This window comes from Giraffa tippelskirchi, chromosome 5, assembly GCF_054371585.1.
Source record: "Giraffa tippelskirchi isolate mGirTip1 chromosome 5, T2T-mGirTip1v1.2.pri, whole genome shotgun sequence".
Taxonomy (NCBI): domain Eukaryota; kingdom Metazoa; phylum Chordata; class Mammalia; order Artiodactyla; family Giraffidae; genus Giraffa; species Giraffa tippelskirchi.
The window spans coordinates 189,542,963-189,570,662 of NC_137279.1; the positions used below are offsets into that span (position 1 = coordinate 189,542,963).

The 27,700-nt window shown below is 48.8% G+C and overlaps 1 protein-coding gene and 1 non-coding gene across 4 annotated transcripts in view; one reads left to right on the top strand and one right to left on the bottom strand.

The window, feature by feature from the left end:
- Positions 1-27,700, bottom strand: part of DRC11 (dynein regulatory complex subunit 11) — a 179,043-nt gene that overhangs the window by 25,440 nt on the left and 125,903 nt on the right. For all 3 annotated transcript variants that reach the window (XM_081491109.1, XM_081491108.1, XM_081491110.1), the window contains exons 13-15: positions 27,481-27,563; positions 17,969-18,076; positions 13,323-13,522 (exon numbers count right to left, since the gene is read on the bottom strand). In XM_081491109.1, coding sequence (XP_081347235.1) covers positions 13,323-13,522; positions 17,969-18,076; positions 27,481-27,563 — 391 coding nt within the window. The remainder of the gene's footprint in view (positions 1-13,322; positions 13,523-17,968; positions 18,077-27,480; positions 27,564-27,700) is intronic.
- Positions 21,158-21,230, top strand: TRNAG-CCC (transfer RNA glycine (anticodon CCC)). Its single transcript has one exon. It is a non-coding gene; the product is annotated as a tRNA-Gly (tRNA).

The window sequence follows — 27,700 nt, forward strand, 5'->3', positions numbered from 1 at the left end:
CCCTCAGGTCCCCTCACTTCCTTGAGCCAGACCCTCGGGCACCCTCCCTGGCTTCACGGGCTACATCGAACCATCCCCAAGTCTGTCCACTCTTCTCCTAATCTCTTTCAACCCCATCAGTTCATCCATTCCCTCAGCTCCTGATGTGAACCCCCGATTTCTCTCCAGCTGGCCTGCCCACTGCAGTCAGTGGGACCCACTCAAGTGCCCCGGGGGCAGGCCCCAAGGAACCACTGTTCTGCTCAAAGCTATTTGGAGTCTAAGTCAAAAGCTTCTCTACTTCCAGCCCCCAAAGAAAATAAGAAAATGAGATACTGGACTTAAACGGTTTTCAGCTTCTCAGAAAAAAAGATACTTTATAATAACAAAGGCACAATTTTTATTCTTTGCAATCCCTCCTAAAAAAATCTTAGCTTTAGAGCGAAAACCAACGGCAAAACTATTTTCACATAAACAGCTGTCCCAGGCTAACTCGTGTGCTCATGGAGGCCGCAGAGCGGCCTCTCCTGTGTCCAGCTGGCAAACAGCGGCTTTTCCCCGGCTCTTGCTTGTGTGCCTGCATTCTCTCAGTCCAGCTGTTCTTAACGGGAATTGCAGGTGTGAGTACCAAGTATCCCCGTTTTCCTTTCCTCTCTCTGCTTTTAACAAGGTAAGCTGCGTAGATGGGCTGGAAACACAGGCATCTTTTTAGCTTGGGGAAATTTTGAAAGCAGCAGTCTTACTTCCAGCCTCTTATCTAAAATGTTTTGAAAACGTGGCCACAACGTTCCACCGAATGTGAACGTTAAGGAACTGTTCCCTCTTTCAGAGCAGTGGGGAATTCCACACTTCCTGTGTTTCTAACATGCACTTGTGAAGGATTTCCTTCCTCAGGACGGTCACCTGCTCTGGGGCTCCCAGGGCTGTGTGGGGGGCTTGGGTGACCACCTGGTTTGGACGGGGTCTGCTGCTGCCGCTGCTGCCAAGTCACTCCAGTTGTGTCCGACTCTGTGCGACCCCATAGATGGCAGCCCACCAGGCTCCCCCGTCCCTGGGATTCTCCAGGCAAGAACACTGGAGTGGGTTGCCATTTCCTTCTCCAATGCTTGAAAGTGAAAAGGGAAAGGGAAGTCGCTCAGTTGTGTCCGACTCCTAGAGACCCCATGGACTGCAGCCTACCAGGCTCCTCCATCCATGGGATTTTCCAGGCAAGAGTACTGGAGTGGGTTGCCATTGCCTTCTCCGTGGAAGGGCTCAGGGATTATCACATGAACAGAAAACATTTCTCAGGCAAGTTCTTGGGTGATACTACAACAATACAAGGAACGGTCATTTGCAAGTTGCCTTGAGATCCGGGACACCACTGCTGCTCCTTCACCACGTGGCAGGTGTGAAGCCAGGTGCGTCTCACCCCCACTCCCCTTTAATACATGAGGTCGCCAAGGTGGAGAGAGAAGTCAGTAGCGCGCAACTCCCTCCACCAGCACGGGAACATGTGGAACCCGGAGGCATCCCTGGGTTGGTCTGACACCCCAGGCCCATGCCATCATCCAGGCGGCAAGCTGCCACGTTGCCATGGAGACAAGATGCCTATTCCACAGCATCTCCTTACCCCTGGCCTGTGTCCTTTCCTATCACCTTTCATTCTAATAGGAAGAAAGGCTTTAAAAACCATCACTGTCTGTCTTGTCCTCCAGAGCGTGAATCTCTATTTCTCTGACCTTCCTCGTGGCGAGCCTGTTCAGGGGATGCCTGGGGACCTTGTTCAGTTCTGGGCAGAGAAGGAGGGCACAGAAACCTGGGGCCTGCCAGGTCAAATGCCTCTCCTACCAGGAAGAATGGAAAGACCTGAGGCTCTTTCCTTGGGGAAAAGAAGATTCCAGGGAGCAAGTGAACTGTTTTCAAATAGTTGAATGGCTGTCGTGGGGAGGAAAGTGGTTTTTATTATTTTGGGTCCAGTATGTAGAATGAGGGCTTCCCTCGTGGCTCAGATGGTAAAGACTCCACCTGCAATGTGGGAGACCTGGGTTGGATCCCTAGGTTGGGAAGATCCCCTGGAGGAGGGCATGGCAACCCACGCCAGTATTCTTGCCTGGAGAATCCCCGTGGACAGAGGAGCCTGGCGGGGCTGCGGTCCATGGAGTTGCAAAGAGTCAGACACGACTGAGTGGCTAAGCACACATGTAGAATGAAGGGATTCCTGGTGGCTCAGTAGCAAAGAACCCGCCTGCCATGCAGGAGATGCGGGTGGGATCCCTGGGTCGGGAAGATGCCCTAGAGAAGGACATGACGACCCACTCCAATATTCTTGTCTGGAGAATCCCATGGACAGAGGAGCCTGGAGGGCTACAATCCATGGGGTCACAAAGAGTCAGACAGGACTGAGCGACTGAACAACAACACTGTAGAATGAAATCCATTCATTCATTTTCCATTCATAAAACATCGACAGAGGAGCTCTGATGTGCTGGCCACTGTGCTAGGTGCTGGAGTCCCTGACTTCAAGGAATCCACCGGTGGGAGGAGACGGTGAGGTGGGGCCGGGAGGGTAGGCCAAGGAATGGGTGTCAGCAAGGACCACCATCGACAGAAGGAGGGAGAAGGGGATGAGGGCGGCAGGCAGACGTGGAGAGTGCCAATGAGGGCTAAAGCAAACAGAACCTGCAAGGGTCTCTAGAAGGTCCACAGCCTGGAGGAAGGCATGCGTCTGCCACGCTAGGGACAGGAGCCGGGGTGCAGGGCGGGGCTGTGCCCGCGTGGGCTGCTCAGGTCATTCTGGAAGGTGTCAGAAAGGCCTTGGCCTTGCCACAGAGCTTGCTTTTATCCTGGAAGCTGTTTGGAGTCTATAAGGGGCTCGAATCATGACCTTCGATCCTAGTGTGTTACTGACAAATCCCTCTGGTGGGGTGAGAAGCACGACCAGCTGGCGGCTGTTTCCTGGAAAGGGGGTGGGGGTGTCCCCCAGAGGTTTGCTGGAAAGTGAGGCTGGAGGCAGGGAGAAGGTTAGGAGGTTTTTGGAGGAAGAAGAGGTGAGGACTTGAGAAAAGAAGTGGTGGGAGGGCAGGAAATGAGTGTGAAGGGGCATTTAGGATCTGCCAGACCTGACGGACAGCAAGGAGATCCAACCAGTCCATCCTGAAGGAAATCAACCCTGAATACTCACTGGAAGGACTGATGCTGAAGCTGAAGCTCCAATCCTTTGGCCACCTGATGCAAAGAACTGACTCACTGGAAAAGACCCTGATTCTGGGAAAGATTGAAGGCAGGAGGAGAAGGGGACGACAGAGGATGAGATGGTTGGATGGCATCACGTGCAAACTCCAGGAAAGAGTGAAGGACAGGGAAGCCTGGCATGCTGCAGTCCATGGGGTTGAAAAGAGCTGGACACGACTGAGCAACTGAACAACAGCAGTAAGCCCTGGTGACAGTGGGGTGAGGGATGAGGAAGTAGGGAGTTTCCAGTGCTGGGAGGCCTGGAAGCCAGAAGGACGGGGCCCAGGAATCCAAACAGGGGGCCAGATGAGGGATGAAAGGACGAGGTCCGTTTAGACCACGGGAGCCGGAGGGCAGCCGGACCTCCAGGCAGGAAGACTGACGGGTCTGGGGGGTGGGCAGGAGGGAGGTGGGGCTGCAAAGGGCTCTGAGGCTGCAGTGGAGCCGTGGGAATGGGTGGAGGACGCGGGAAGAGGGGAGGAGGCCAGCCCAGGGCTGCAGAGTAGGGTCCGCAGGGTGGAGATGCTGGTGGAGGAGAGAAGGAAGGGAAGCCTGGGGAGGTTAAAGGGGCACAGGAGAGGGAGCAGTCTCAGAGCCCAGGAAAGGGCAGCAGGGAGCTGGCGATGGTGGCTGGTGCTGGCCTGAGGGTCTGGCAACCAGGAGGTCACGGGTGGTGTGGAGGGGACAGAAGGCAGGTGACAGGCAGCTGAGGAGTGCATGCAACAGAGCCAGGAATTGTGGGCAGGGCAGAGCTTGCAGACAGCATTGTGTTGGGGAGGTAAAGCCCAGGAGAGGATGACCTTGCGGGGAGACACCCTTTCGGCTGTATAGCCGCTAGGAGTGGGGAGGACCACGGTGGGTGCAGGCAGGGTGCCTGCCAGTCAGGGCATGTCTATAGTGGCATCACCTTGAACACACGCACCCTGGAAACTCAGTCCTTTCTTGCCACACAAAAGGAGTATCGGTAAAAATTTCAGAATATACATCCAGACATGCCTCCTCTGCCCCCTTTGCTGAGACCCACGTGTCAGTCCTCTCCTATCTTCACAGACTTTTCTCAGCATCAATACTTGCAAACATGAGATGGCTCTTCACACACCGCTTTATATTCCTGTTCACTCTGTACGCAGGTTATTTCTCCAACAACCTTTTAATAAGAAGCTCCATCACTTATGGATCTAGTCCCTGTTTTTTGAACATCTGGATGGTTTTCTGCCTTCTGACTAAACCAAACAGGGCTTAAGATGGGCCTTTTGGGTCCACGAAGCCGCTAGGTCGAAGGACCTGCCTGCCGGCTCGTCACACTTTCACCCGTCAGTTCACCTGCCCTCCTGGAGGCCCTGTTCACACACTCTCCAGCCACAATTTTTTTTCACACTCTTCTCAACAAAGTATTAACAATGAAAAAACTCTTTGCCAATTTGTTAATGAAAAATGGTATCCTTTGCTCTTTTAATTTTCATTTAGTAATGGAAAGGCGTCGTGTAAATTACCCACAGATAGTTTGAGGTCATGGGCAATTAAATGTAATTAATCCACAATGGAACTTTTCCGGAATTACCGGGGATAGTTTATTTCCATCACCAGTAGAGGGCTCTGCAGTCCTACCGAATTATCAATTCCGGACTAAAGATACATTTCACCCAACACGCGCTTTTTCAAGTTCTGGCAAGGTCTAGCCAACAGTCACTTCTCCATTCCTGTGAATTTTATGGATTTTACATTTTGCAGTCTCCAAAGAAATGCTATCAAACATCCGCCATCAGGATGAGATTCTCTTGGGTTGGGATATAATCGCTTAACAACGAAAACCAGTTTGTGTTTGGCACGCTTGAATTGCTAATTAGATCTGCCCAAATGACCCTTGGAAGCTGTGGAAGTTCTTTCTGAAAGGGTGCTATTCTGCTTGCCACAGAGAACCCCAGGAAAACCCAGGTCCGTTTTTCAGGGGTTGTATCTTTACCAAACTGAAAAGGACCGTCCATCCACCTAACCAGCCATTGGCCTCCCCTTCCATCCATCCATCCAAGCCACACAGATGTGCTGAGCATCTGCAGTGGGAAGCAGGGAGGGTTGGGAAACACGGCCCCTGACTGCAGAGGGAGTGGCCTCCTGTGTCTGAATGGGGGCTGTGGGCAGCCAGGCAGTGGCCAGGAAGGAGCTGCCATACTGGGGAAGACTTGGGGCAGGGGGCGATTGGGGGGGTGCTTACTTTCCCAAACTATAGTCACTCGGATTCTGCTTCCATATTTAATATGTGAAGATGGCTTGTTCTCTATTTCCATTATTTAAAGACGATAATTTGTATAATTTCGATTTCCCTGTATTATCTTTCAGTTAATTGTAGAGGTCACTGGGTTGGCCAAAGAGTTTGTTCTGGTTTTCTCGTTACGCCAGATGAAAAACATCAATGAACCTTTTGGCCAACCCAATACTCCACGTCCTTACTGGATGTGAGTTGGGATAAACCGTGAATGTCAATCACAGGAAGAGCAGAGGTGGATTAAACAGTCCAGAGCTGGGCAGGGCTGATCCTTGATGGGAAGGAAGGCAAACGGAGGCAGAGGAGAGGCCCAGGAGCGAGCTGGGGATGGAGGCGCAGCGGATGGGCTGTGACAGGTGGCATAGGGAAGTGGGTCAGTGCAGGTGGCAGGAGCCCACTGATACCACTGCTGGAATCGGAGGAGGCTGCTGGCTGGAGGGTGACAGGCTCCAGGCTTACAAGACCATCCAGACTGTCGCCTGGAACCCCTTCCTCCTGGTTCACTCCAAGCTACACCAGAAACGACGGGTTCACGCCCATCCGCCCAACCTTGTGCCAACTTTGAGAAGTGCAGGCGTTAACACCTGGGCACAAGGCCACGCTCACCTTCCCCAGGCACCGTTTAGCCACATTTAAGGCATCCCCTTCTTGAAGGGTTTTCAAATTGACTAAAAATCCTTTAGTGCCTGTGACATCGTCCCTGCTCACCCCCACTGCCCACCACAAGCAAGAGCAGGTGCAGACCATGCTTTACAGCCCTCAGCCGATCCTCTGCCCCTCGTGGTGCCCGCGGGCATCCTCATGGCAGGCGGCACCCCGGGGCATCCGCGGTTGGGACCTGCCCGCCCCTCCGAGCTGCCCATCCTCCTTGGGGGTGTGGGACGCTCTCACTGCCACTGTGAACTAAAACTACTCTAAAATAGAAAGTCTGTGGTTAAAAAAAAAAAAAGAGGTTTTGATGCCTTTCAGTTCAGTTCAGTTGCTTAGTCCTGTCCAACTCTTTGCGACCTCATGGACCACAGCAGGCCAGGCTTCCCTGTCCATCACCAACTCCCAGAGCTTGCTCAAACTCATGTCCATAGAGTTGGTGATGCCATCCAACCACCTCCTCCTCTGTCGTCCCCTTCTCTTCCTGCCTTCAATCATTCCCAGCATCAGGGTCTTTTCAAATGAGTCAGTTCTTTGCATCAGGTGGCCAAAGTGTTGGAGTTTCAGCTTCAGCATCAGTCCTCCCAATGAATATTCAGGACTGATATCCTTGAGGATGGACTGGCTGGATCTCCTTGATGCCTTTCCTCAACCTGAAGCCCTCTCTGTGGCCCTGCAGGAGGGCCCCGCTTCCCAACAGCAGCCACTCAGGGCTCATGGGCACCGGGCCCCCTCCTCCCAGCCTGGTGCCTCTGTTTCCACACCTGATGCTCCACCAGAGCAGCTATCTCCTGTTTCTCTCTTTTCTTCACCTCTCCTCCCTCCCTGTGGAGAAGGCAACGGCACCCCACTCCAGTACTCTTGCCTGGAAAATCCCATGGACGGAGGAGCCTGGTGGGCTGCAGTCCATGGGGTCGCTAGGAGTGGGACATGACTGAGTGACTTCCCTTTCACTTTTCACTTTCATGCATCGGAGAAGGAAATGGCACCCCACTCCAGTGTTCTTGCCTGGAGAATCCCAGGGACAGGGGAGTCTGGTGGGCTGCCGTCTATGGGGTTGCACAGAGTCGGACACGACTGGAGTGACTTAGCAGCAGCAGCAGCAGCCTCCCTCCCTGAACCCCCGCCACCCTTATTTGAGCAGCTCTGTTTCAGGGCGGGGGGTCAGGTGTAGGTCTTTGCTCTGTCCTTACTGAATTTCACCTTGTAAAGGCAGGGCTAACATACTTGTTATGTTTATTATACATCTGTTTTATTTTTAAAATCATCCACGAATATCCACGATGTCTTTGGGTTATTAACCAGCAGTAGAGGTCTCCATGCCCTATGGAGACGTAACTGGCTGGGCTCCCCTTCTCCTGCCTCCTGGGCCAGCTGTTTACACCAGCACATCTGGGTGAGATCCCTTGGCCGGCTGCCACAGGCAGTTGGCTGGGAGCCCAGCAAGGAGCCCTGGTGGGTGGGGCTCAGGCACGAGCAACATCTCAGCTCCCTTGTGTCCAGATTCGCAGGTCACTGCAGGCCAGGTGGCCTCAACACTGGCCGAGTGGCCGCCTTAGCCTTGCTCTCTGAAGCCTCCCTCTGAGTCCAGCCCTCGGGGGGTGAGGTCTCTAACAGAGGAGGAAGGGGAGGAAGCAAGGGCCCCAGGGAGGGAGCACTGTCTCTCCCAGACCTCAGGAGAGAGGATGCCCTGCTCTGGCCTGCCCCCCGGGGTGCCCTGGCCTCTCCCTGGCTTTCTCCCGGGCGGTCTGGAGGGTCAGGGAAGGGGGAATCCAGAAGGCGTACAGACACGCGGGACCTGCCGACAGGACACTACAGTCTCTAGTTTCTTCACCCTCTCACGCTGAAATGTCCCCAGCTGATACTTTAGCCCAAGGATGGCCTTTGTGGTGGTTTGAGGGCACAGAGCTCACAGGGCCAGGGACTGAAGGAGGAAACAGACAGAACGCGCTCCATCTTGGGCTGGACTGTGGACTTTGAGCTATATGCCCAGTATCTATGGAAACGACATACCAACTGGAAAGCCAGACCCCCCACTATGGAAGAGCCCCAGGGCTCATACCTAGACTCTCCGCCTAAAAGAATACCCTAATTATCTATGTAACAGAATAGAATCATAAATTCTATTATGCTTATTGGGGTATGACCACAGGCCTATTGATAATTGTCCACTGTTAACTTCCTAGGCTTAAGGCATATGAATCACGAGTTAACTTTGATTGTATCTTTCTTTTCCTTTGTTCAGACTAGTTTCAGAGAATTTGGGGAGGTGGGTTTGAGCACATACACTTAGGGTATATAAGGTTTTCACAAAAACCGGTCAGGTTTCGGGGGTCCTTGGCTAAGAGGAGACTCTGCCTTGGGCCCGCTGGTATAATCAACTGCACTCCACTATCTGCAGTGTCCTCCTGAGTGAGTTTGTTTCCCGAACGCATGGCTACAACAGGACTACCCAGCCTTCACTTCCCCAAAGGCCAGCTGGGGACCAGGTGACGGCTTTTGAGTCAGACCTAGGCTTAAATCCAGATGCCAGCCCCTTAGTTCTCTTGTGCGTGCGTGATAAGTTGCTTCAGTTGTGTCCGACTCTTTGTGACCCCATGGACTGTAGCCCACCAGGCTTCTCCGTCCATGAGGACTGTCCAGGCAAGAATACTGGACTGGGTTGCCATGCCCTCCTCCAGGGGATCTTCCTGACCCAGGGATCGAACCTGCATCTCCTATGTCTCCTGCACTGGCAGGCAGGTTCTTTACCACTAGCGCCACCTTAGCACCAACTAAGAGCAGCCTTAGTTCTCTTGTACTTTTGGTCAAATTAAGCACTCTGAGCCTCAGTTTTCTGGTCTGTAAAATGGGCACATTAATTCTTGCCTCACCAGGAGTTGGGGCAATCAAAAGGGAAAGTGGCATGTGCCACTTTGGCATGCGCTGGACTCCTGGGCAGACAACTCGAGTCCTTGTCGTTCCTTCATCCTCGGATCAACCATCACAAAACACCAGAGGAGGCTGGCACCCTGCCTTGATAGCTTGTGTCCAAAAAATATCTATTAAATATGAATCACTTCTCCCCTTGGGCTGCAGCTACCGGAGCCCGTGCTCTAGAGCCGACGCTTCACAACGAGAGAAGCTGCTTTAATGAGAAGCCAGGGAACTGCACCTGGAGAATAGCCCTTGCTTGCCACAACCAGACAAAGCCCACACTCATCAATGAAGACCCCGCGCAGCCAAAAATAATAAATGAAAAAATCACTTATCCCACAGTTCTTAACTGTTAGATGCATTTCTAACACGTCCTAACTAAACAGATGTATTGGAAAAGGAAATGGCAACCCACTCTAGTATTCTTGCCTGGAGAACCCCATGGATAGAGGAGCCTCGCAGGCTACAGTCCATGGGGTCGCAAGAGTCGGACACGACTTAGCGACTAAACCACCACCACCGAACAGATGTAGGTTCCTTCCCCCATCTAGCTTTCCTGGAAGAGAGAATTTTAAGTGGCAGTTGTTTACTTGTGCTGTACACACATTTGTGGAAGGAACGCACTAGAGTTATTGTGTGTAGACTAAAGGAACCCTCCCATAATAATGAGAACAAAATAGAATGTTTCGTTAAATTATTTTCAAATTTTTTGTACAAAATTTGAATTTGTGCTTGGAAAACAAATCAGAGACTCGTTTCACCGGCCTGTTTCCACGTGCACAGGGTTTTGTGGGCGAGGAAAACGCCTCCAGGCAGAAGCGATGTCTCCTAAGCGTTGCGTTCTTAGCTCTGCAGAGACGAACGCAGCCACAGGAATTCTTTACGAGAAGACATGATGAGGAGCCAGGCCCTGGTGTTATTTCACCTACTCGAGCAAATGCCTCAGACCTGAATTTTGCTGCCCCCAGGCTCCTGCAGCCCCAGCCCACGTAACAGGCCCACGTGTGGGGCTCTCCGCTTTCCTCTGGTTAATTAAAAGCAAGTACCTCTTTGCAATGCAGATAGCCGCTCTGCAGTCCTGCCAGGGCACCGTGGCTCAGTGCACGTGATTTTTAATTGAATGACTCCCACTCCTGAGACCTCTGGGCCTTCCATTAATCACTTACATACACAGTAAAGGTGAAGCGTAATGAGGTGTGTGTCAGGCCCTCCGACGTGGAGTACACAGGCTGTATCCACGTCTTGATGATCTGACACCCAGCATTTTGTGCTCCACGGAATGCCCGTTTGCAATGATTCAAATTAATGCCAAGACAGCTTGTCTGATATCAAGACAAACTTCTCAGCAGCAGGAGCAAATAATACAACCATGCCCTTGGCTTTGTCCTAGAGTCTGAACATCAGAGCCCTTTGGTGGGTGGAGAAGAGAGCCTTAATTCAGAGGCCGAATAATGCGGGTGTTAGGCCTGCAGCCTCTGTACCCAGACTGATCAGGCTCATCTCACGGCACTGCAGCCCTGGAAAATTACTTAGATGCCGTGCACCTCAGTTTCTTAAATCAGCAAAATGGGTATAACGATACTGCCCACCCCCTAAGGCTACTGTCAGGAGTGACTGAGTTAACACAGAGAGGTGTAAGGTCTGTGACATCCAGACGCTCATGAAATGCCAGTATTTTTACACTCATGTGCTTCTGTTGGTTACGTGACAACATCAACAAAATCTGGCATTTAGAATGAGTGCACTGAGGCGTTCTTCTGGGCAAGAGGAGGAGTTTTACCTTTTCTCTGAAGAACTCAGTGCCTTGAGCTTGGTGGTTAAATACACAGAGGCCACAAGACAGGCTGTTGGGCTTCAAATTCCAGCTCACCTCCAAGTTCTTGGTTAACCTTGCAAGTATGCATGCATGGGGGAAGATTCCAAGAAGCTAAGTGGAAAGCAACAGCTGGAAAAGGAAAACAACTGAGCACATACCTTAGCTTCTGCCAAGTTAAAGGAGCTTGGTAAACAGCTCAAGATGCCCACTGAAACCTCAAAGCAAAGACAAGCTTCCAGGACTAACGGCAAAATCAAAATAGACCCTCACTAATGAAATGGAAAACAAAACTTCCGCAAGTTCAAGCTGATCAGCCAGTAATTTAACTGCCTGTAAGAACTAAGCCTAGCATGCTTCAGGGTGTCAACAACATATTATCCACAATGTCTAATCTACAATAAAAAGTTATTAATCATATGAAGAAACAGGTCTCCCCGATGGCTCAATGGATAAAGAATTCACCGGCAGTGCAGGAGACACAGGACATGAGGGTTCGATCCCTGGGTTGGGAAGATTCCCTGGAGGAAATGGCAACCCACTCCAGTATTCTTGCCACAGTCCATGGGGTTGCAGAGTCAGACATGGCTGAGCATGATTATGATACGACAGAGTGATACAATATGAAGAAAAAGCAACATGTGGCACAGAGTCAGGAAAAAACGCAGTCAAACAGAAACAAGCCCCAAGATGTCCTGACTCACACAATGTGGGGTCCATGTGGCTGGAAGAAGAAATCCCACTGCCATCACTTCCTCCTGTTTGTCTGTTAGGAGAAGGCGGCAAAGGAGCTGCTCCTGTCTGAGCAGCTGCCCACGTGTAGCCATCTCCCCTAAAAGCAGATGCAAAGCTGAGACCTAGCTCCATGTACTGGATAGTACTTGTTACAGGTATGTTTTGATAGAGTCAAAGCTGACTTACCTGGCATTCTAGAAACCAAATGTGAATTGAACAGCCTAAGGACAACCTTGAAGTACTAAACCAAATGAAAATGAAATCCTGTCCAGTTTTCATATTAGACATAAATACGTGGGGGCTTCCCTGGTGGTCCAGTGGCTAAGATGCTGCATTCCAAACGCAGGGGGGCCTGGATTCAACCCCTGGTGGGGGAACTAGATCCCACATGCCATAACTAAGAGTTCAAATGCCACAACTAAAGCTTCACATGCTGCAACTAAGACCCGCATAGCCAAATAAAATACATAAATAAAAATAAATATTAAATAAATATACATTCAGTGTCAGAATACTCTAAAACTTGGCAATCCTTCTGTGTGTATGTATACATGTATATTTTGCCTCTATCTATCTATTAATATCTATCTATATATCTGAGCTTCCCAGGTGGCTCAGTGGTAAAGAACTTGCCTGTTCAATGCAGAAGATGTGAGTTCTATCCCTGGGTCAGGAAGATTCCATGGAGGGGGAAATGGCAACCCATTCCAGTATTCTTACCTGGGAAATCCTGTGGACAGAGGAGCCTGGCGGGCTACAGTCCATGGGATCGCAGAAGAGCTGGACACGATTTAGCGACTGAACAAGAACAACAGTCTACCCATCCATCACCATCTGTATCTAAATTATGTCATGGAATCATAGCTTTTACGGCTGACAGCATCGCTTGATTTGACCCCTTTATTTTGGTGATGATAAAACAGAGACCCAGGGAGGTGAAGAGTTTCTCTAAGATCACAGCGCTGGGTTTCGAAGCATCTTTTAGGACCCTGCTACCTGACACGGGGCTGTTGTTGTTGTTCAGTCACTAAGTCCTGTCCGACTCTTTGCCACCCCATGGACTGCAGCACACCAGGCTTCCCTGTCCTTTACTAGCTCCTAGAGTTTGCTGAGATTCATGTCCATTGAGTCTGTGATGCTATGTAACTGAATATCTACACTATTCTGGTCAGCTTAGATTGCTGTGGGTTCCTCCTTATGTTGGATATGAGGAGCTGATTGCAATTCAAGAGCCATGTGAGAACAAATACCCCCAAATGCAAATATCTGATGCCATTATTGGAGGGAGGTGGGCTGAAAAAAGATTTAATTTTAAAGGAGACGTGAGCACTGCAGGAGGGAAGATGTGAACATTCCCGTGACAGAGGAGGCTGATCTGAATGGCACAGTAGGGTGCTTACCAAGAGAGAAGCTGTGTCTGGGTGTTGGACGCTCAGCGAGATGCAATAATAAAGTAATTTACCGGAGGACGCAAAGGGGATGTTTAAGAGGGATGTGCATGTCAGTTAAGGAAAGGGTCTGTGCTCCGTGACTTAAGGAAACTATTGTCATTCGGTTGCTAAGTCACGTCCAGCTCTTTGTGACCCCATGAACTGCAGCCTGCCAGGCTTCCCAGTCCTCCACCATCTCCCAGAGTTTGCTCAAAACTCATGTCCGTTGAGGTGGTAATGCCATCTAACCATCTAACCTTGCAGCATTTGAGAATGTAATATGAAAGGAAGAGGGGAACCGGAGGCCGGGAAATGTGGTGAATACCTTGAAGACCACATGCAGCATCATCTGGAGGCCGTTCTTGCCTGGGTATTTCCCGGTGATGTTGGCGGCAGACAGGTTGAAGAGGTTGGCTCCCGTTTCAGTACAGATGGCATGGACCAGCATCTTCTTCCCCACCCCAGATGGTCCGGCCAACAGCAGGGATTTCACCAAAGGGGCTTTCTCGTGCACGGCTGCAGAACCTAAAAAAAGGCAGAAGCAGAGGCTCTAAGATCCTGCCAAAACAACAAGTGGTTCTTAGGTCAGGATCCCTCAAGGCCATGACTCCACGGCATGACCCCAGTCTCGACAACAGTGATGGATGTGTTGAAAGCATTCTCACCAGGGGCACGCCTCCTGTCTCAGCCGGCTCGGTGACACCTTTGATTTGTATGTCAAGGTGGAGCTGTCGGGTCTCTTTGGGTGTCCAATACATCACTTCTCTCTCACCCTCACCCCAGCATTCTCCCTAAACTTGTAATTTTAAAGAACATTCCTGCAATAACTCACCTCCGGCATTCTGTGGGGAGGGGGCAGGGGATTCTCTGCTTGTCAGCAACAGCGCTATGCCCTTTGAAGGCTTGGGAAGATGAATGTGAAGTGGACGGGTAGATACAAGGGGAAAAGGGGAAAAACTGAGACCCAGATGGCGGTAGCCTGGGTCCTTTTTTTGAATTTTTATTTTATATTGGAGTACAGTTGATTAACAACGTTGTGTTGGCTTCAGGTGTACAGCAAAGTGGTTCAGTTACACACATATGTGTACCTATTATTTTTCAAGTTCTCTTCTCCTTTAGGTGAGTATAGAATAATCAGCAGAGTCCCCTGTGTTATGCATTACGTCTGTGTTGGTCTCTCCTGCCCTGGAGTCTGGCCTGTCAGTGGGGGTGGAGTGAACCCGACCCTTGATAATGAAGTGACGCGAATCACTGGGTCCCTCAGATGTCCCTGGCTTGAGCTCTCCACCTCACTGTCCATCTCCTCTGAGTCCAGACTGGGACTCGGGTTTGATCTCTCCCATCATTCTGAACACCATCAGAGCACATGTTGGCACTAACTAGTTAAGGAGTGGATGGAATGAAATCCTGTAGAGGGCTGCAGTCAGAACATCCGCTGTCACACTAGTCTGTTTTGGGTCTACTGCTGGGCTCTTCTGGGTCAGCTGGGACTATATCAATATTCTAATTATGACTGTGCTTCTCTTTCTTTGTGTGTGATTGACAAGACACAGGGAACTGATCTGCGTCATCAGAACGAATATTTATGGTTGCCTGCTACATGCCACCGGAGAAGGCAATGGCACCCCACTCCAGTACTCTTGCCTGGAAAACCCCATGGATGGAGGAGCCTGGTAGGCTACGGTCCATGGGGTCGCTAAGAGTCGGACACGACTGAGCGACTTCACTTTCACTTTTCCCTTTCAAGCACTGGAGAAGGCAATGGCACCCCACTCCAGTACTCTTGCCTGGAAAATCCCATGGATGGAGAAGCCTGGTAGGCTACGGTCCATGGGGTCGCTAAGAGTCGGACACGACTGAGCGACTTCACTTTCACTTTTCCCTTTCAAGCACTGGAGAAGGAAATGGCAACCCACTCCAGTATTGTTGTCTGGAGAATCCCAGGGACGGCGGAGCCTGATGGGCTGCCGTCTATGGGGTCGCACAGAGTCGGACACGACTGAAGCGACTTAGCAGCAGCAGCAGCTACATGCCACAAAAGGCTGGAAAGTAGTTTTGAGCACCTTCTCTCTAAAATGAAATAACCCAGGCACGCTTCATCCACAGTTGGCGAGGGTGACAATATCGTGTTACGATGAAGCAGACCCGTTTCCACGACGGCAGAGAGAGGCTGTCCAGACAAAGGATCTCTCACCCTGGCAGAGGTGACCTGAACAGTCAGGCCAACACGCACACTTCCTTTTATAATCGGATGCTATTACAGACGTATGGTATTTAGATGGAGCCCTCGCAATCTGCCACGGGAGCGGGTTTCTCTGTCTGACTTGTTGGAAGGTTGCAAACCTGCGAACAGGTCATGGGAACAAAGGCCTTGCTGGGTCTGCGGCTTGGGGAGGGCAACCCCCCACGAGGACGCCAGGTTTCTCAGTGACAAAAGGAGGGTCTGGGCAGGATGCTTCCTGGGCACACTTCTTCCTGGGACCCTCAAGGCAGCCTGGAGATGACACCTCTCACCTGTCAATGATGCAATTCCACCACAGCCTCATTTGTGAGGTGTTCCCTGAAGATCTTGTCACCTCTTGGTGTTCTTGGCTCTCTACTGCCTTCCACCACGCTGTGATGGGGGTTTAGGGTCATCTGTTTACTTACATGGATCATCTAAGGGCTGTATACTGATATTATTGACCCCAAATAATGCAAATGCCCAAGGATTATGTATTTGTTTATGTTATATATGCATCTTATTTATGTTGACCCCTAGGATTCCCTTGTGGCTCAGCTGGTAAAGAATCCGCCTGCAATGCAGGAGACCTGCGTTTGATCCCTGGGTTGGGAAGATCCCCTGGAGAAGGGAAAGGCTCCCCACTCCAGTATTCTGGCCTGGAGAATTCCATGGACTTTATCGTCCATGGGGTTTCAAAGAGTCGGACACGACTGAGCAGCTTGCACGGCACTATGTTGACCCCTAATTCCACGTACTACTTCTGACATGAAGTTGAAAGAAGAATGAGCTATTTCTTGCCAGTAGGTTTAGGTTCTTTTTAAAATTATTCATTTATTTATTTTTGGCTGCGCTGGGTCTTCACCGCTGCGTGAGCGGCTGTCTCAGCTTGCAGTGAGCGGGGACTCCTCTCTCGTTGTGGTGCGAGGGCTTCCCACGACGGTGGCCTCTCCTGCTGTGGAGCACGGATCCCAGGGCCCGCAGGCTTCAGTAGTTGCCGCACATGAGCTCAGTGGTTGCAGCTCCCAGGCTCTAGAGCTCAGGCTCAATCGCTGTGGTGCATGGGCTTAGCTGCTCCGATCTTCCCGGATCAGGGATGGAATCCGTGTCCCCTGCATTGGCAGGCAGATTCTCCGTGGAATCAGCAGGCAAGTCCTGAACTTTAAGTTCTTATTTAAGTCAAAGTTGAGGGACTTCCCTGGAGGTCTAGGGGCTCAGTCTCCTAATTCCCACTGCAGGGGGCCGGGTTTTCATCCCTGGTTGGGGAACTAAGATCCCACATGCCATGAGATGCAGCAAAAAAGGCGAAAGAAAAGTGGAATAAGATAAGAAGTGTCCAAACTATTCCCATCCCACTTTAAAGCAAATTAAATAAAAGGCGATTTACAGTTCAGGATGGTCATCAGAGCAGGGCCTGGCCGGGGTTCCAGCCCTGACCCAGAGACTCGGGTCACACACAGACCAAAGTCATGAGCACATACACCAAAGTGAAGGAGGGCAGCAGGGATTCCCGAGGGCAAGCCCAGACTGTCCTGCAGACACTGGTCTGTTTGAACAATCGTGACGGAACCTCAGTGGAAGCTGGCAGAGTCTTGGTTCTTCAGATCTATGAAATAGAGCTCCACGGAAGGGCTGGTTCTCTTAAGGCCCTGGTGACAGAGCCTCCGCATAAAAGGTGAGCTCAACCTCAGGCTGAGCTTACTTTGAATGGCAGGGGCTTGCTTCGTCTATCATTTCTCCAGAGTTTGGCCATCAGGGATTTAAGCCCAGAAGTTTAAGCAGCCAAGACATGAAAGCGACTTAAACGTCCATCGGCAGAGGAATGAGTAGGGGAGGTATGGTACGTACACGCAATGGAATACTACTCAGCCATAAAAAGGAACGAAACTGGTCATTTGCAGAGACGTGGATGGACCCGGAGAGTGTTATACAGAGTGAAGTAAGTCGGAAGGAGAAAAACAAATATTGTGTATTAACTCATAGCTTCCCTGGTGGCTCAGACAGTAAAGTGTCTGCCTGCAATGCAGGAGAGCCGGGTTTGATCCCTGGGTCAGGAAGATCCCCTGGAGAAGGGAATGCCAAACCACTCCAGTACTCTTTCCTGGAGAATCCCATGGATGGAGGAGCCTGGCAGGCTACAGTCCATGCGGTTGCAAAGAGTCAGACATGACTGAGTGACTTCACTTTCACTTTTAACTCATATACGTGGAATCTAGAAAAACGGTACAGATGATCTTATTTGCAAAGCAGAAAGACAGACACAGATGTGGAGAACAAACATACGGATATTAAGGGGGAAAGCGGGGGGAGACTCGGACTGACATATACACTCTTGGTACTAGCATGAAATAGGTAACTCATGACAACACACTGTATAGCAGACAGCATAGGGGACTCTACTTAAGGCACTGTGGTGACCTGAATGGGAAGGAAGTCCAAAAGGGAGGGGATGTATGTATGTGTGGCTGATTCACTTTGCTGTACGGTAGAAACTAACACGACGCTGTGAAACCACTGTACTGCAATAAAAAGAAAAGAACGCTAAGCAGACACTCAAAGGTGCTACAGCCGTGCTTCCCAGGCGGTACCTTGCTGGGTGCTCCAGGACGCCTCAATCCAGCGGAACGACCCTTAATCCCAATCCTCGGCAGGAAGAGTTGAGCTGCAGTGCACGCTGACGACAACCAAGAAGACACGAGCAGACACCTCTGCTTCTAGCACAGGCACAGCAAGGCAGGAGGGGCCCTTACCTAGCGGCAGGATCCCGTACAGGGTGACGAGCTGTCGGACGTCCAGGAGGGAAGGCATGGGCTCTATGGACACCTGGCGAAGGCTAGTGCCCAGGTAGCTGTACTCACCTGGGGAGAAAAGAAACAGAGGATGAGTGAACGGGAAACTATGCCGGTCTGAGCCGCATAGTTCAGTCGTTTGCAGAATTAACAAGTGAAGGCTCTTGAGAGTCCCCTGGACTGCAAGGAGATCCAACTAGTCCATCCTAAAGGAGATCAGCCCTGAATATTCACTGAAAGGACTGATGCTGAAGCTCCAATACTTTGGCCACCTGATGTGAAGAGCCAGCTCACTGGAAAAGACCCTGATGCTGGGAAAATTCGAGGGCAAAAGGAGATGGGGGCAGCAGAGGATGAGATGGTTGGATGGCATCACCGATTCAATGGACATGAACTTGAGCAAACTCTGGGAGACAGTGGAGGACAGAGGAGTCTGGTGTGCTACAGTCCGTGGGGTCACAAAGAGCTGGACACGACTTAGCAACTGAACAACAACAACAACAAAAATGGACAGAGAATGCAAATTTAATATTTCTGAGCAAATGTAATTGTATTATGGAAGAGTCATCATGAAGAACTTTTTTTTAAAATAAATGTATTTATTTTAGTTGGGGGCTAATTACTTTACAATATTGTAGTGGTTTTTGCCATACACTGACACGAATCAGCCATGGGTTTACATGTGTTCTTTTTAGATAAAGGCTTGAAGAAGAACTTCCAGCCACAGAAACATTTCTATACTCACTACAATAACTGGGAATTATGTTGAGTCTGACTAACCTCCTAGTATTTTGAAAAATAACCTTTGAATGTTACATATGTGAAGAGCAAAGTGCTAAAATGAAGGGCATACAAAGTCAATTAAACAGGTTTAGTTTAATTTTTATTCCAAGAGATTATGTCTAACATTTGCACAAACTTTAAAAACAACTTATTTAAGATGGATGTGAAATTTGTATTGGAATTTTGTGAATCTGAACCCGAAATGCAATCATTTGAAAGGAAGGATCTGAGTCTAATTTAGGATAAACAGAAATATCTCCTTTTGAGGGTGATATTCATTAACATTTTTATCATTTTTAAAGGATTACCAAAGGAATAATATCGAAATAAATCTTTACAGGTTTAATTAGAAGGCTTCAAAGAGCTTAATTGTAACTAGTCATAAATCTGAAGTGTTATTTTCCAACTAATTTAGATAAGGTCACCAGGAAAATTAGTTTGGCTGGCTCCATTTGTCATGAGGATGGACTTTTACACGCTCACTTGATTCTCTCTTGATCTGTACCTGAATCTGAAGAAAAAATAATCCATAAATGAATCACAATTCCTTGATTTTTTTTTCTTTTTCTTTTCATAACACTTGGGATCTTGCAGAGCTCCCAATGTTATATACATACGACAATACCTTTATGTGTGCATGAAAACACTAAAAGAACATGAATGCATCTATGTGCCTATAAAGTCCTGAAAATATTGAAGGCTTTAAAGCATTTTCAAGTGCTAAGAAAATGAGAGTTAAAAACTAGATAGTGATTGCTGTTTTGTTGTGGATGATAGCCTTTCAGAGCCTCCACATGAAAAAAGTCCTTGGCAAGGACAGTGGTCTTGGAGAAGGAGATGAGTGATGAAAGGTCGCCTTACAGCTTCGGAGCCCCATGCTCTGTAATGAGCAGGTAATAAACAGAAGAGTGGTTAATTTCGCCTTCACTGGAGCAGGAAGGCTTCCTGCAGCCACTGTTCAGCCAGCGCTTCTTGCTGTAAACATGACACCAGAGGGGATACGAAAGTGACCCCCTTTCCCTGCTTAAGTAAATCAAAACTAATACCCAGATGTGCCCTGTTTTGTAGACCCCAGCAGATTTTATCTGGACAAATGAAGCTGAACTGGTGGGTGCTGGTTTCAAGAGAGGGAAGGACCATTCGCCAGGTGATGAGACTCATTCCGAACGCGTGTTACTACGTTGTGCTATTTCCCAGCATGGAAGCTGTAATCGACTTTTCCCGTGGACTCGTTCAGTACTTAGAGACTTCAGGATTCCTTGCAGACACGAGGTCTTCCATGAGGGAGGGAAGACGGAAATAGTGGGTGAAAAGGCACTGGAGACAGAAAGCATGAAAAAGGGCTAGGAGACCTAGGACAGCAGCAGGGTGAGAAACAGGAACGCGTCGTGGGTCGACCTGCCCTCTTAAAATCCGTCTGTGGAAGCCCCGACTCCCAGTATCTCAGAATGTGACCTTGTTTGGAAATAGGGTTGTTGCAGAGGAGATGAACTAAGCTGAGGTTCTTAGAGTGTTTGTTGTTTACTCGCTAAGTCGTGTCCGACTCTTTTGTGAACCTCCGGACTGTAGCCCATCAGGCTACTCTGTTCATGGGATTTTCCAGGCAAGCATATTGGAGTGGGCTGCCATCTCCTTCTCCAGGGGATCTTCTCAACCCAGGGATCGAACCCACATCTCCTGCATTGGCAGGCACATTTTTTATCACTCAGCCACTGTGGAAGCCCTACACATAGGATATAGAAAGCCTAAACTCTCCCTTTAGCCTTGGCTCTAAGAAACATTTAAAATGTGTCTGAGTGGGGCTTCCCTGGTGACTCATTATAAAGAATCCGCCTCCCAATGCAGGTGACGTGGGTTCAATCCCTGGTGGATTCTTAGGGTGGGTCCTAATCCAAAAAGAGGGTGTCCTTTATAAAAAGGGGAAGTTTGGAGACAGACACACACACATACAGGGAGGAGGTCACGTGAGGATGGAGGCAGAGATGGGAGATATAGCAGAAGCCAAGGGACGCCAGTGACTGACTGCACACCACCAGGGTAAGACACCAGTTGCTAGGATGAGGTCAGTGCAGGCCACGTGAGCCCAAGGACAGCTCAGCCTCCAGGGAGTAAGGGTCCAGGGAGCAGGACAGAGGGGGGAGCTGGAAGAGCTCAGAGTTTCCAAAATGAACCAACACCGCTGACACCTTGGCCTTGGACTTCTGCCCTTCGGAGCTGGGAGAGAGTAATTTTCTGTTGTTTAAGCTGCCCCCTCCGCCCCACTGTGGTACCTGTTACAGCAGCCCCGGCGAATGAACACAGAAAGAGGAAATAAATGCAAAGAACAGGAACATACAAGCACACAAAAAATAATGAGAAATAGGGACTTCCTTGGTGGTCCAGTGGCTAAGACTTTGCATTCCCAATGCAGGGGGCCTGGGTTCAATCCCTGGTCAGGGAACTAGATCCCACATACCGCAACCAAGACCTGGTACAGCCAAACAAATAAATATTGAACAAAAAGATGAGAAATAAAAAATATTAGGAAACCAAGGTGGAATCAGTTTCTAATGTTTCCATTCTACTCCGTGCTAAGTCGCTTCGTCGTGTCTGACTCTCTGTGACCCCATGGACTGCAGAACACCAGGCCTCCCTGTCATTCACTATCTCCCAGAGTTTGCTCAAACTCATGTCTATTGAGTCGGTGATGCCATCCAACCATCTCATCCTCTGTCGCCCCCTTCTCCTCCTGCCTTCAATCTTGCCTAGCATCAGGGTCTTTTCCAATGAGTCGACTCTTTGTATCAGGTGGCCAAAGACTGGAGTTTCAGCTTCAGCATCAGTCCTTCCAATGAATATTCAGGGTTGATTTCCTTGAGGATGGACTGGTTGGATCTCCTTGCAGTCCAAGGGACTCTCAAGAGTCTTCTCTGAGAAGGAAATGGCAACCCACTACAGTATTCTTGCTTGGACAACCCCTTGGACAGTATGAAAAGGGTAATTTAGGGGAGCATTTGCTGCATTTGTCCCCTTTGCATTTTCCCCTCGAGCAGTAGCCACCTCGGCGCCTCCTGCTTCTGTGACATGCACAGGGAGAGAGGGAAACAGAGGCACCAAGAAGTCACAAGGCCTCTTGTTGGCAAACCCTGAGCCTGCGGAAGGCTGGGAGAGATCAGACCCCAGTGACACAGGGAGACAGCCAGCTCTGTGCCTGCATGGCCTTGGGTACCCCATCTCCTCACTCATTAAACTCTCACAACAGTAGAGCGAGGCACTTGCTGTTATTATCCTCATAATCATGGAAACTGAGGCACAAAGGACCAGCATCCCAGAAGGCAGCAGCTTCAGAGGGCGGGAGCGGGGAGACATTCCCAGCCTGAGTGGAGAGCTGGTCAGTGGGTCTCTGGTCAGTGGGCATCAGGCTTGTGTCCTGGAGGACGAGGGAGGGGAGAGAGCCCTCGCTGAGAGACTGTACTGGGTGACAGGAGTGGCCCCCCGTGGGAGCCGTGGTGTCTTGGAGGGCACCAGAATAGCTCCCCAGCCTTTGCATGTCTCCTGGGAACTGGGGGCCTTGATAGCTGGGGTACGGATGGGGCTCGTAGTTCAGTTCATTTCAGTTCAGTCTCTCAGTCATGTCCGACTCTTTGTGACCCCATGGACTGCAGCACGCCAGGCCTCCCTGTCCATCACCAACTCCCAGAGCTTGCTCAGACTCATGTCCATCGAGTTGGTGATGCCATCCAACCATCTCATCCTCTGTCATCCCTTTCTCTCCTGCCTTCAATCTTTCCCAGCATCAGGGTCTTTTCCAATGAGTCCGTTCTTTGGATCAGGTGACCAAAGTATAGGAGTCCCAGCTTCAGCATCAGTCCTTCCAATGAATATTCAGGACAGATTTCCTTTAGGATGGACTGGCTGGATCTCCTCGCAATCCAAGGGACTCTCAAGAGTCTTCTCCAACACCACAATTCAAAAGCATCAATTCTTCGGCACTCAGCTTTCTTTAGAGTCCAACTCTCACATCCATACAAGACTACTGGAAAAACCATAGCCTTGACTAGATGGACCTTTGTTGGGAAAATAATGTCTCTGCTTTTTAATATACTGTCTAGGTTTGTCATAACTTTTCTTAGAAGGAGCAAGCGTCTTTCAACCTCACGGCTGCAGTCACCATCTGCGGTGATTTTGGAGCCCAAGAAAATAAAGCATGTCGCTGTAAGAAGGACTGCGTTTGAATAACCTCGCAGCTTAGCAGCTGTGATGCTAAATGACAGTGATATAAAGGGTAAGGTATCTCTGGCATACCTGAGCCTGTAGTGGGAGCTGGCTTTCGGACACAGGGCCAGTGCTCAGAGCTGGGCAGATGTGGAGGGGCAGAGCAAGGGACCAGGCGGTGGCAGGGGGGAGTGTTGGGAGCTGAGCCTTGGGGGGCCAGACATGACGAACTTGAATGTCCTCTCTTCCGAGTCTCTTTCAGTCTTAGCGGCTATGACCCTAGTGGGTTTTGGGATTTGTGTGGTGTTGAGAAGAGAGTGGATTGACACATGCTAAGCACCCCCAAACAACTCCAGCCTGGATGGGGAATTGGTGAAGCACAGACAACCTGCCCTGCTTGTCCAGCTTTGAGCCAGAAAAGGAGAAGGGGTAATGCCCAAAGGTATTTCTCCTTCCCTAAGTCTGGTACTTTTATTAGAATACGTCTTGGTGTTGGTCCATTGGAGTTGATGGTCCCACATACAAAGTATAATCATCCATTATGTGGTTTCCACTTCTGTTTTGGGAAATTTTTCATGAATAAAAACTCTCGGTATGTGCTCTCTGCCTTTGCTTTGGTTTTCCTCTTCAGGGATGTGTATTATCTTTGCCTGCCTGTGTGGATTTTCTTTGCCTACCTTTAGTGTTTGTTGCTTTCTTTGTAAATCTTTTAATCTCGCTTTTCACTTCTAGTTCTATTTTAAAAATTTCTGTCTTTCACATTTCATTCCCCTTAAAGCTTGGTTTGTTGACTTTATTCATTCTTGTATTCACAGTAATTTCGTTTTCCGACTCCTTTCTGCATTTTTCTAATTCCATTTTGTGTATTCTTACATATCTTCTATAAATCCCTTCTACAATTTCCTTAATGTTTATTTGCTTGGTTTGAAAGAGTAGGTTCCAGGTATGTCTGTTCTATGAGCACATCTTTCGGTGATGTTACTTTGCTCCTTATTCTTCCTTTTTTTTTAAATAGAAGCTTTGCATGGGCTTTGACCTTGAACTTTTCATTGCTTAAATTTATGAGCTAATACTCCTGTATGCTGAGGAGATAGTTGGGGTCAGGGTAGCCCCCATAGAGCCCTTTGTCTTCTGTGCTTTCATATCTGTTATCAGCATGGTGGCTTCTTGTGATGTCCTGGCTCTGTTCCCCTCCCCCAATTTATTCTGGATCTTTTCTCTCCTTCATCTCTATTGTTCCTATTCAGTTGTTCCAGTTCAATTCTATTCCCGAGAGCTTCCTCGCAGTATAAGGCCCTGTCTTTGAAGGGTCAACTTCAAGAGTGTCCAGAGGTTGGACTGTTCTCAGTTGTTCAGACTTTCTGAGGCTGCGCATTGTCATGCATCTGCTGGTGCAGCGGGCAAACCCCTCCCGGTTCTGGCGGCGGTTACTACCTGGGTCCGCTCTGCTCTCCAGGGAGTGCTTGCTGGCTACTTTGGGGTTCTTCTGTTTTTTTTGTCCCCAGTGGCTGGTACTTTGGGCTTTGAAGGACACTTGGGTCATTTTGTTTTGGTGTAAATGCTGTCCGTGGGCTTTTGCTTTGTCTATTTTTTATGCGGGGATCTGGGAGGATCCACTGCCACCTTTTCAAGATAAGAACCTTAACTGTGAGAAATGAGAAAAACATGGAAAAGGCAAGAGGGAGCCAAGCCTGGAGGCAGCTTGACTGTTTTGCTGGACTGGGTGGTTTCCATTTGAGGTCACTCTTCAGAGGCTGATTTCTATCTGCTTTAACCTCAGGCAACTTTAAGATGCTATCCAGAAACTGACAAAAGAGCTCACTGAGAAAGTCCAAGATGGGTAAGAAACCAAGAAGAAGGTGAGAAATACGCCCATTAATTCTTCAAGCACTGAAGAACTGATGCTTTCGAATTGTGGATCTGGAGAAGACTCTTGAGAGGCCCTTGGACTGCAAGGAGATCAAACCAGTCAATCCTAAAGGAAATCAATCCTGAATATTCATTGGAACGATTGATGCTGAAGCTGAAACTCCCATACTTTGGCCACCTGATGTGAAGAGCTGACTCTTTAGAAAAGACCCTGATGCTGGGAAAGATTGAGGGCAGGAGGAGAAGGGGGCAGCAGAGGATGAGATGGTTGGATGGCATCACTGACTACTCAGTGGACATGAGTTTGAGAAAACTCTGGGAAGTAATGGAGCACAGGGAGGCCTGGCGTGCTGCAGTCTATGCGGTCGCAAAGAGTCAGACACGACTTAGCAACTGAACAACAACAATTCTTTTAAGACTCTACCATCTGCCAGGCTCTGTACTAATACCAGGAATTCAGTGAAGCGATAAAAGACATGATATGAAGGGAGAAAGCAGACAGAACTCAGAGATCTCAACTGTAAGTAAAGAGATAGACTTCTGCTAACAGTGGTATTTTTTCATATAAACAGAATTAACAGAACATAATCAAGGCAATCCAGGAAAAAATCCTACAGTCCTTGAAGAAGAAACAAGAAATAAATAGAAACCCAATACATATTTCAATACACAGCCTGGTAAAATCTTCTAACATTAGGAAAAATGAAGGTTATTCCAAGTGCCCAAGAAGGAAATGTGTCTCTATTTCAAAGGGATTAAAGTATCATTTTTTGATCCAAGGGAAATGTTAGCCTTTTTGCTCCCGCAGGCTGAAACTGGGTCATTGTAAACACTGGAATGAATCACATGGATATGGGTTACAATACAATTAAAAAAAGAAAAAAGAGTCCATGTGTCCACACTAATATCACAACAATTTTAAAAGGAAGGTGGGGGGGAATTTTTCCAGAAGAATGGCACCTAATAAATAAAGAAGAGGAGATAGAACTGGAACACACCCCCTTTATGACCACCAGAGCAACCATCAATGCAGGCAAAGATCATCAGTGGGTGCTAAAACCTTTAACATGGTTGGGAGTAGAATCTCCAGAGACTCCAGGATCTCCCATAGATTATCATTGATTATAAAGGAGAAAATGATGCTTTACAATGGAGGGATCTGAGGAAGTGAAACTTCACATCACCAGTGATGGGACAAAGCTTCATAATATGCCTCCAGTGTGAAAGGCTGAGAATGACACAATATTGCCTATTTTTTTCCTGTTAAAAATGTTCAACATAAATCAAGTCAGGAGGAAACCATCAACCCAACCCAGCTGAAAGGCAGTTTGTAAAACAGCTCAGACACTTTAAAGCTGTCAATGTTGGGAAGGACTGAAAAAGCCTGTAAACTGGTGCAGATAAAAGGAATGAAAGGCTTCCCGGTGGCTCTAAAGAGTCTACCTGCCAATGCAGGAGACGTGGGTTCGACCCCTGAGTCAGGAAGATCCCCTGGAGAAGGAAAGGGCAACCCACTCCAGTATTCCTGCCTGGAGAATTCCATGGACAGAGGAACCTTGTGGGCTGCAGTCCATAGGGCTGCAAAGAGTCAGACATGACTGAAGCAACTTAGCATGACATGCAAAGGAATGAAAATGATATATGACCATCACCTCCATGATCACGGATGGTATTCTGGATTGAGAAAGACAGTTACAAAGGACATAATTAGGACTATCGGGAAAAACTGATTATTAACTAGATATTAGGTAACTGTATGATGTAAAAATTTTTGAGTGTGATTATCTTTTTGCGGTTCGGTGGGAGAATGTCCTCACTGACTGTAGATGCACAAAAGTGAAAATGACGTTTGTATTAGGGTGGAAGGAAATAGGAAGGATTTTAAGCTTTAAATACGTTTTCAGGTCCTCGGGCTTGTTTTTCTAAACATTAAGAGAGAGACATCAGCTGAAGACGGTGATAGCAAATGTCCTCTCCTCATTCCTCCTAACTGGGGCTTCCCAGGTGGCTCAGTGGTAAAGAACCTGCCTGCCAATTCAGGAGATGCAAGAGACGTGGGTTCCATCTCTGGGTCGGGAAGATCCCCTGGAGTAGGAAATGGCAACCCACTCCAGTATTCTTGCCTGGGAAATTCCATGGGCAGAGGAGCCTGGCAGGTTATAGTCCATGGGGTCACAAAGAGTCGGACAAGACTGAGCGGTTGAGCGCATTCCTCCCTATTACTCCCATGGTGACCCCTAGATAGAATTCTGGAAGGAATTTCTCGTAAAAGGACTCTGTGTTGGAAGTACCAGGTGCTGCCTCTAGGGCATTTTGATAATCATGAGAGCATGAACAATTCTTCATTTCCTCAATTCAGCTTCAGCCAGAAAGAATGCCCTAGGGAGCCTGCCTAGTAGGTTTGGAAACCTGCTCCTCCTACATTAAGGGAGACAGTCAAACCTACTAGATCCCAGCGCAGGAAGAGGTCAAACCAATTCAACCCAACAAACATTTACTACAAGCCAGTAGGGGCCAGATTTTAGATAAAACACAGATGAAACGTAGCTCCCTCTGAGGTGCCCTTGAACCCCAAAGGGTGACATACATATGCGACACACACATGCATCATGCTTGGTGTACTTTACCAATGTAATCTGAGAGGTTGACTTTCAGTGCCTGGATCAGTAAACCTTCTTCCACGAGTTCCTTATACAGAGACTCAACGGTCCTGGGGAAAAAGAAGACCATCGATTCTCTGAGCAAATACATCAAATCTGCAGTGTTTATGTTAATCCTCACAAATGTAGAAAACTTTAACCAGATCTAATTCAAAGTACATTCGTATGTACACAAATAAATTGATGT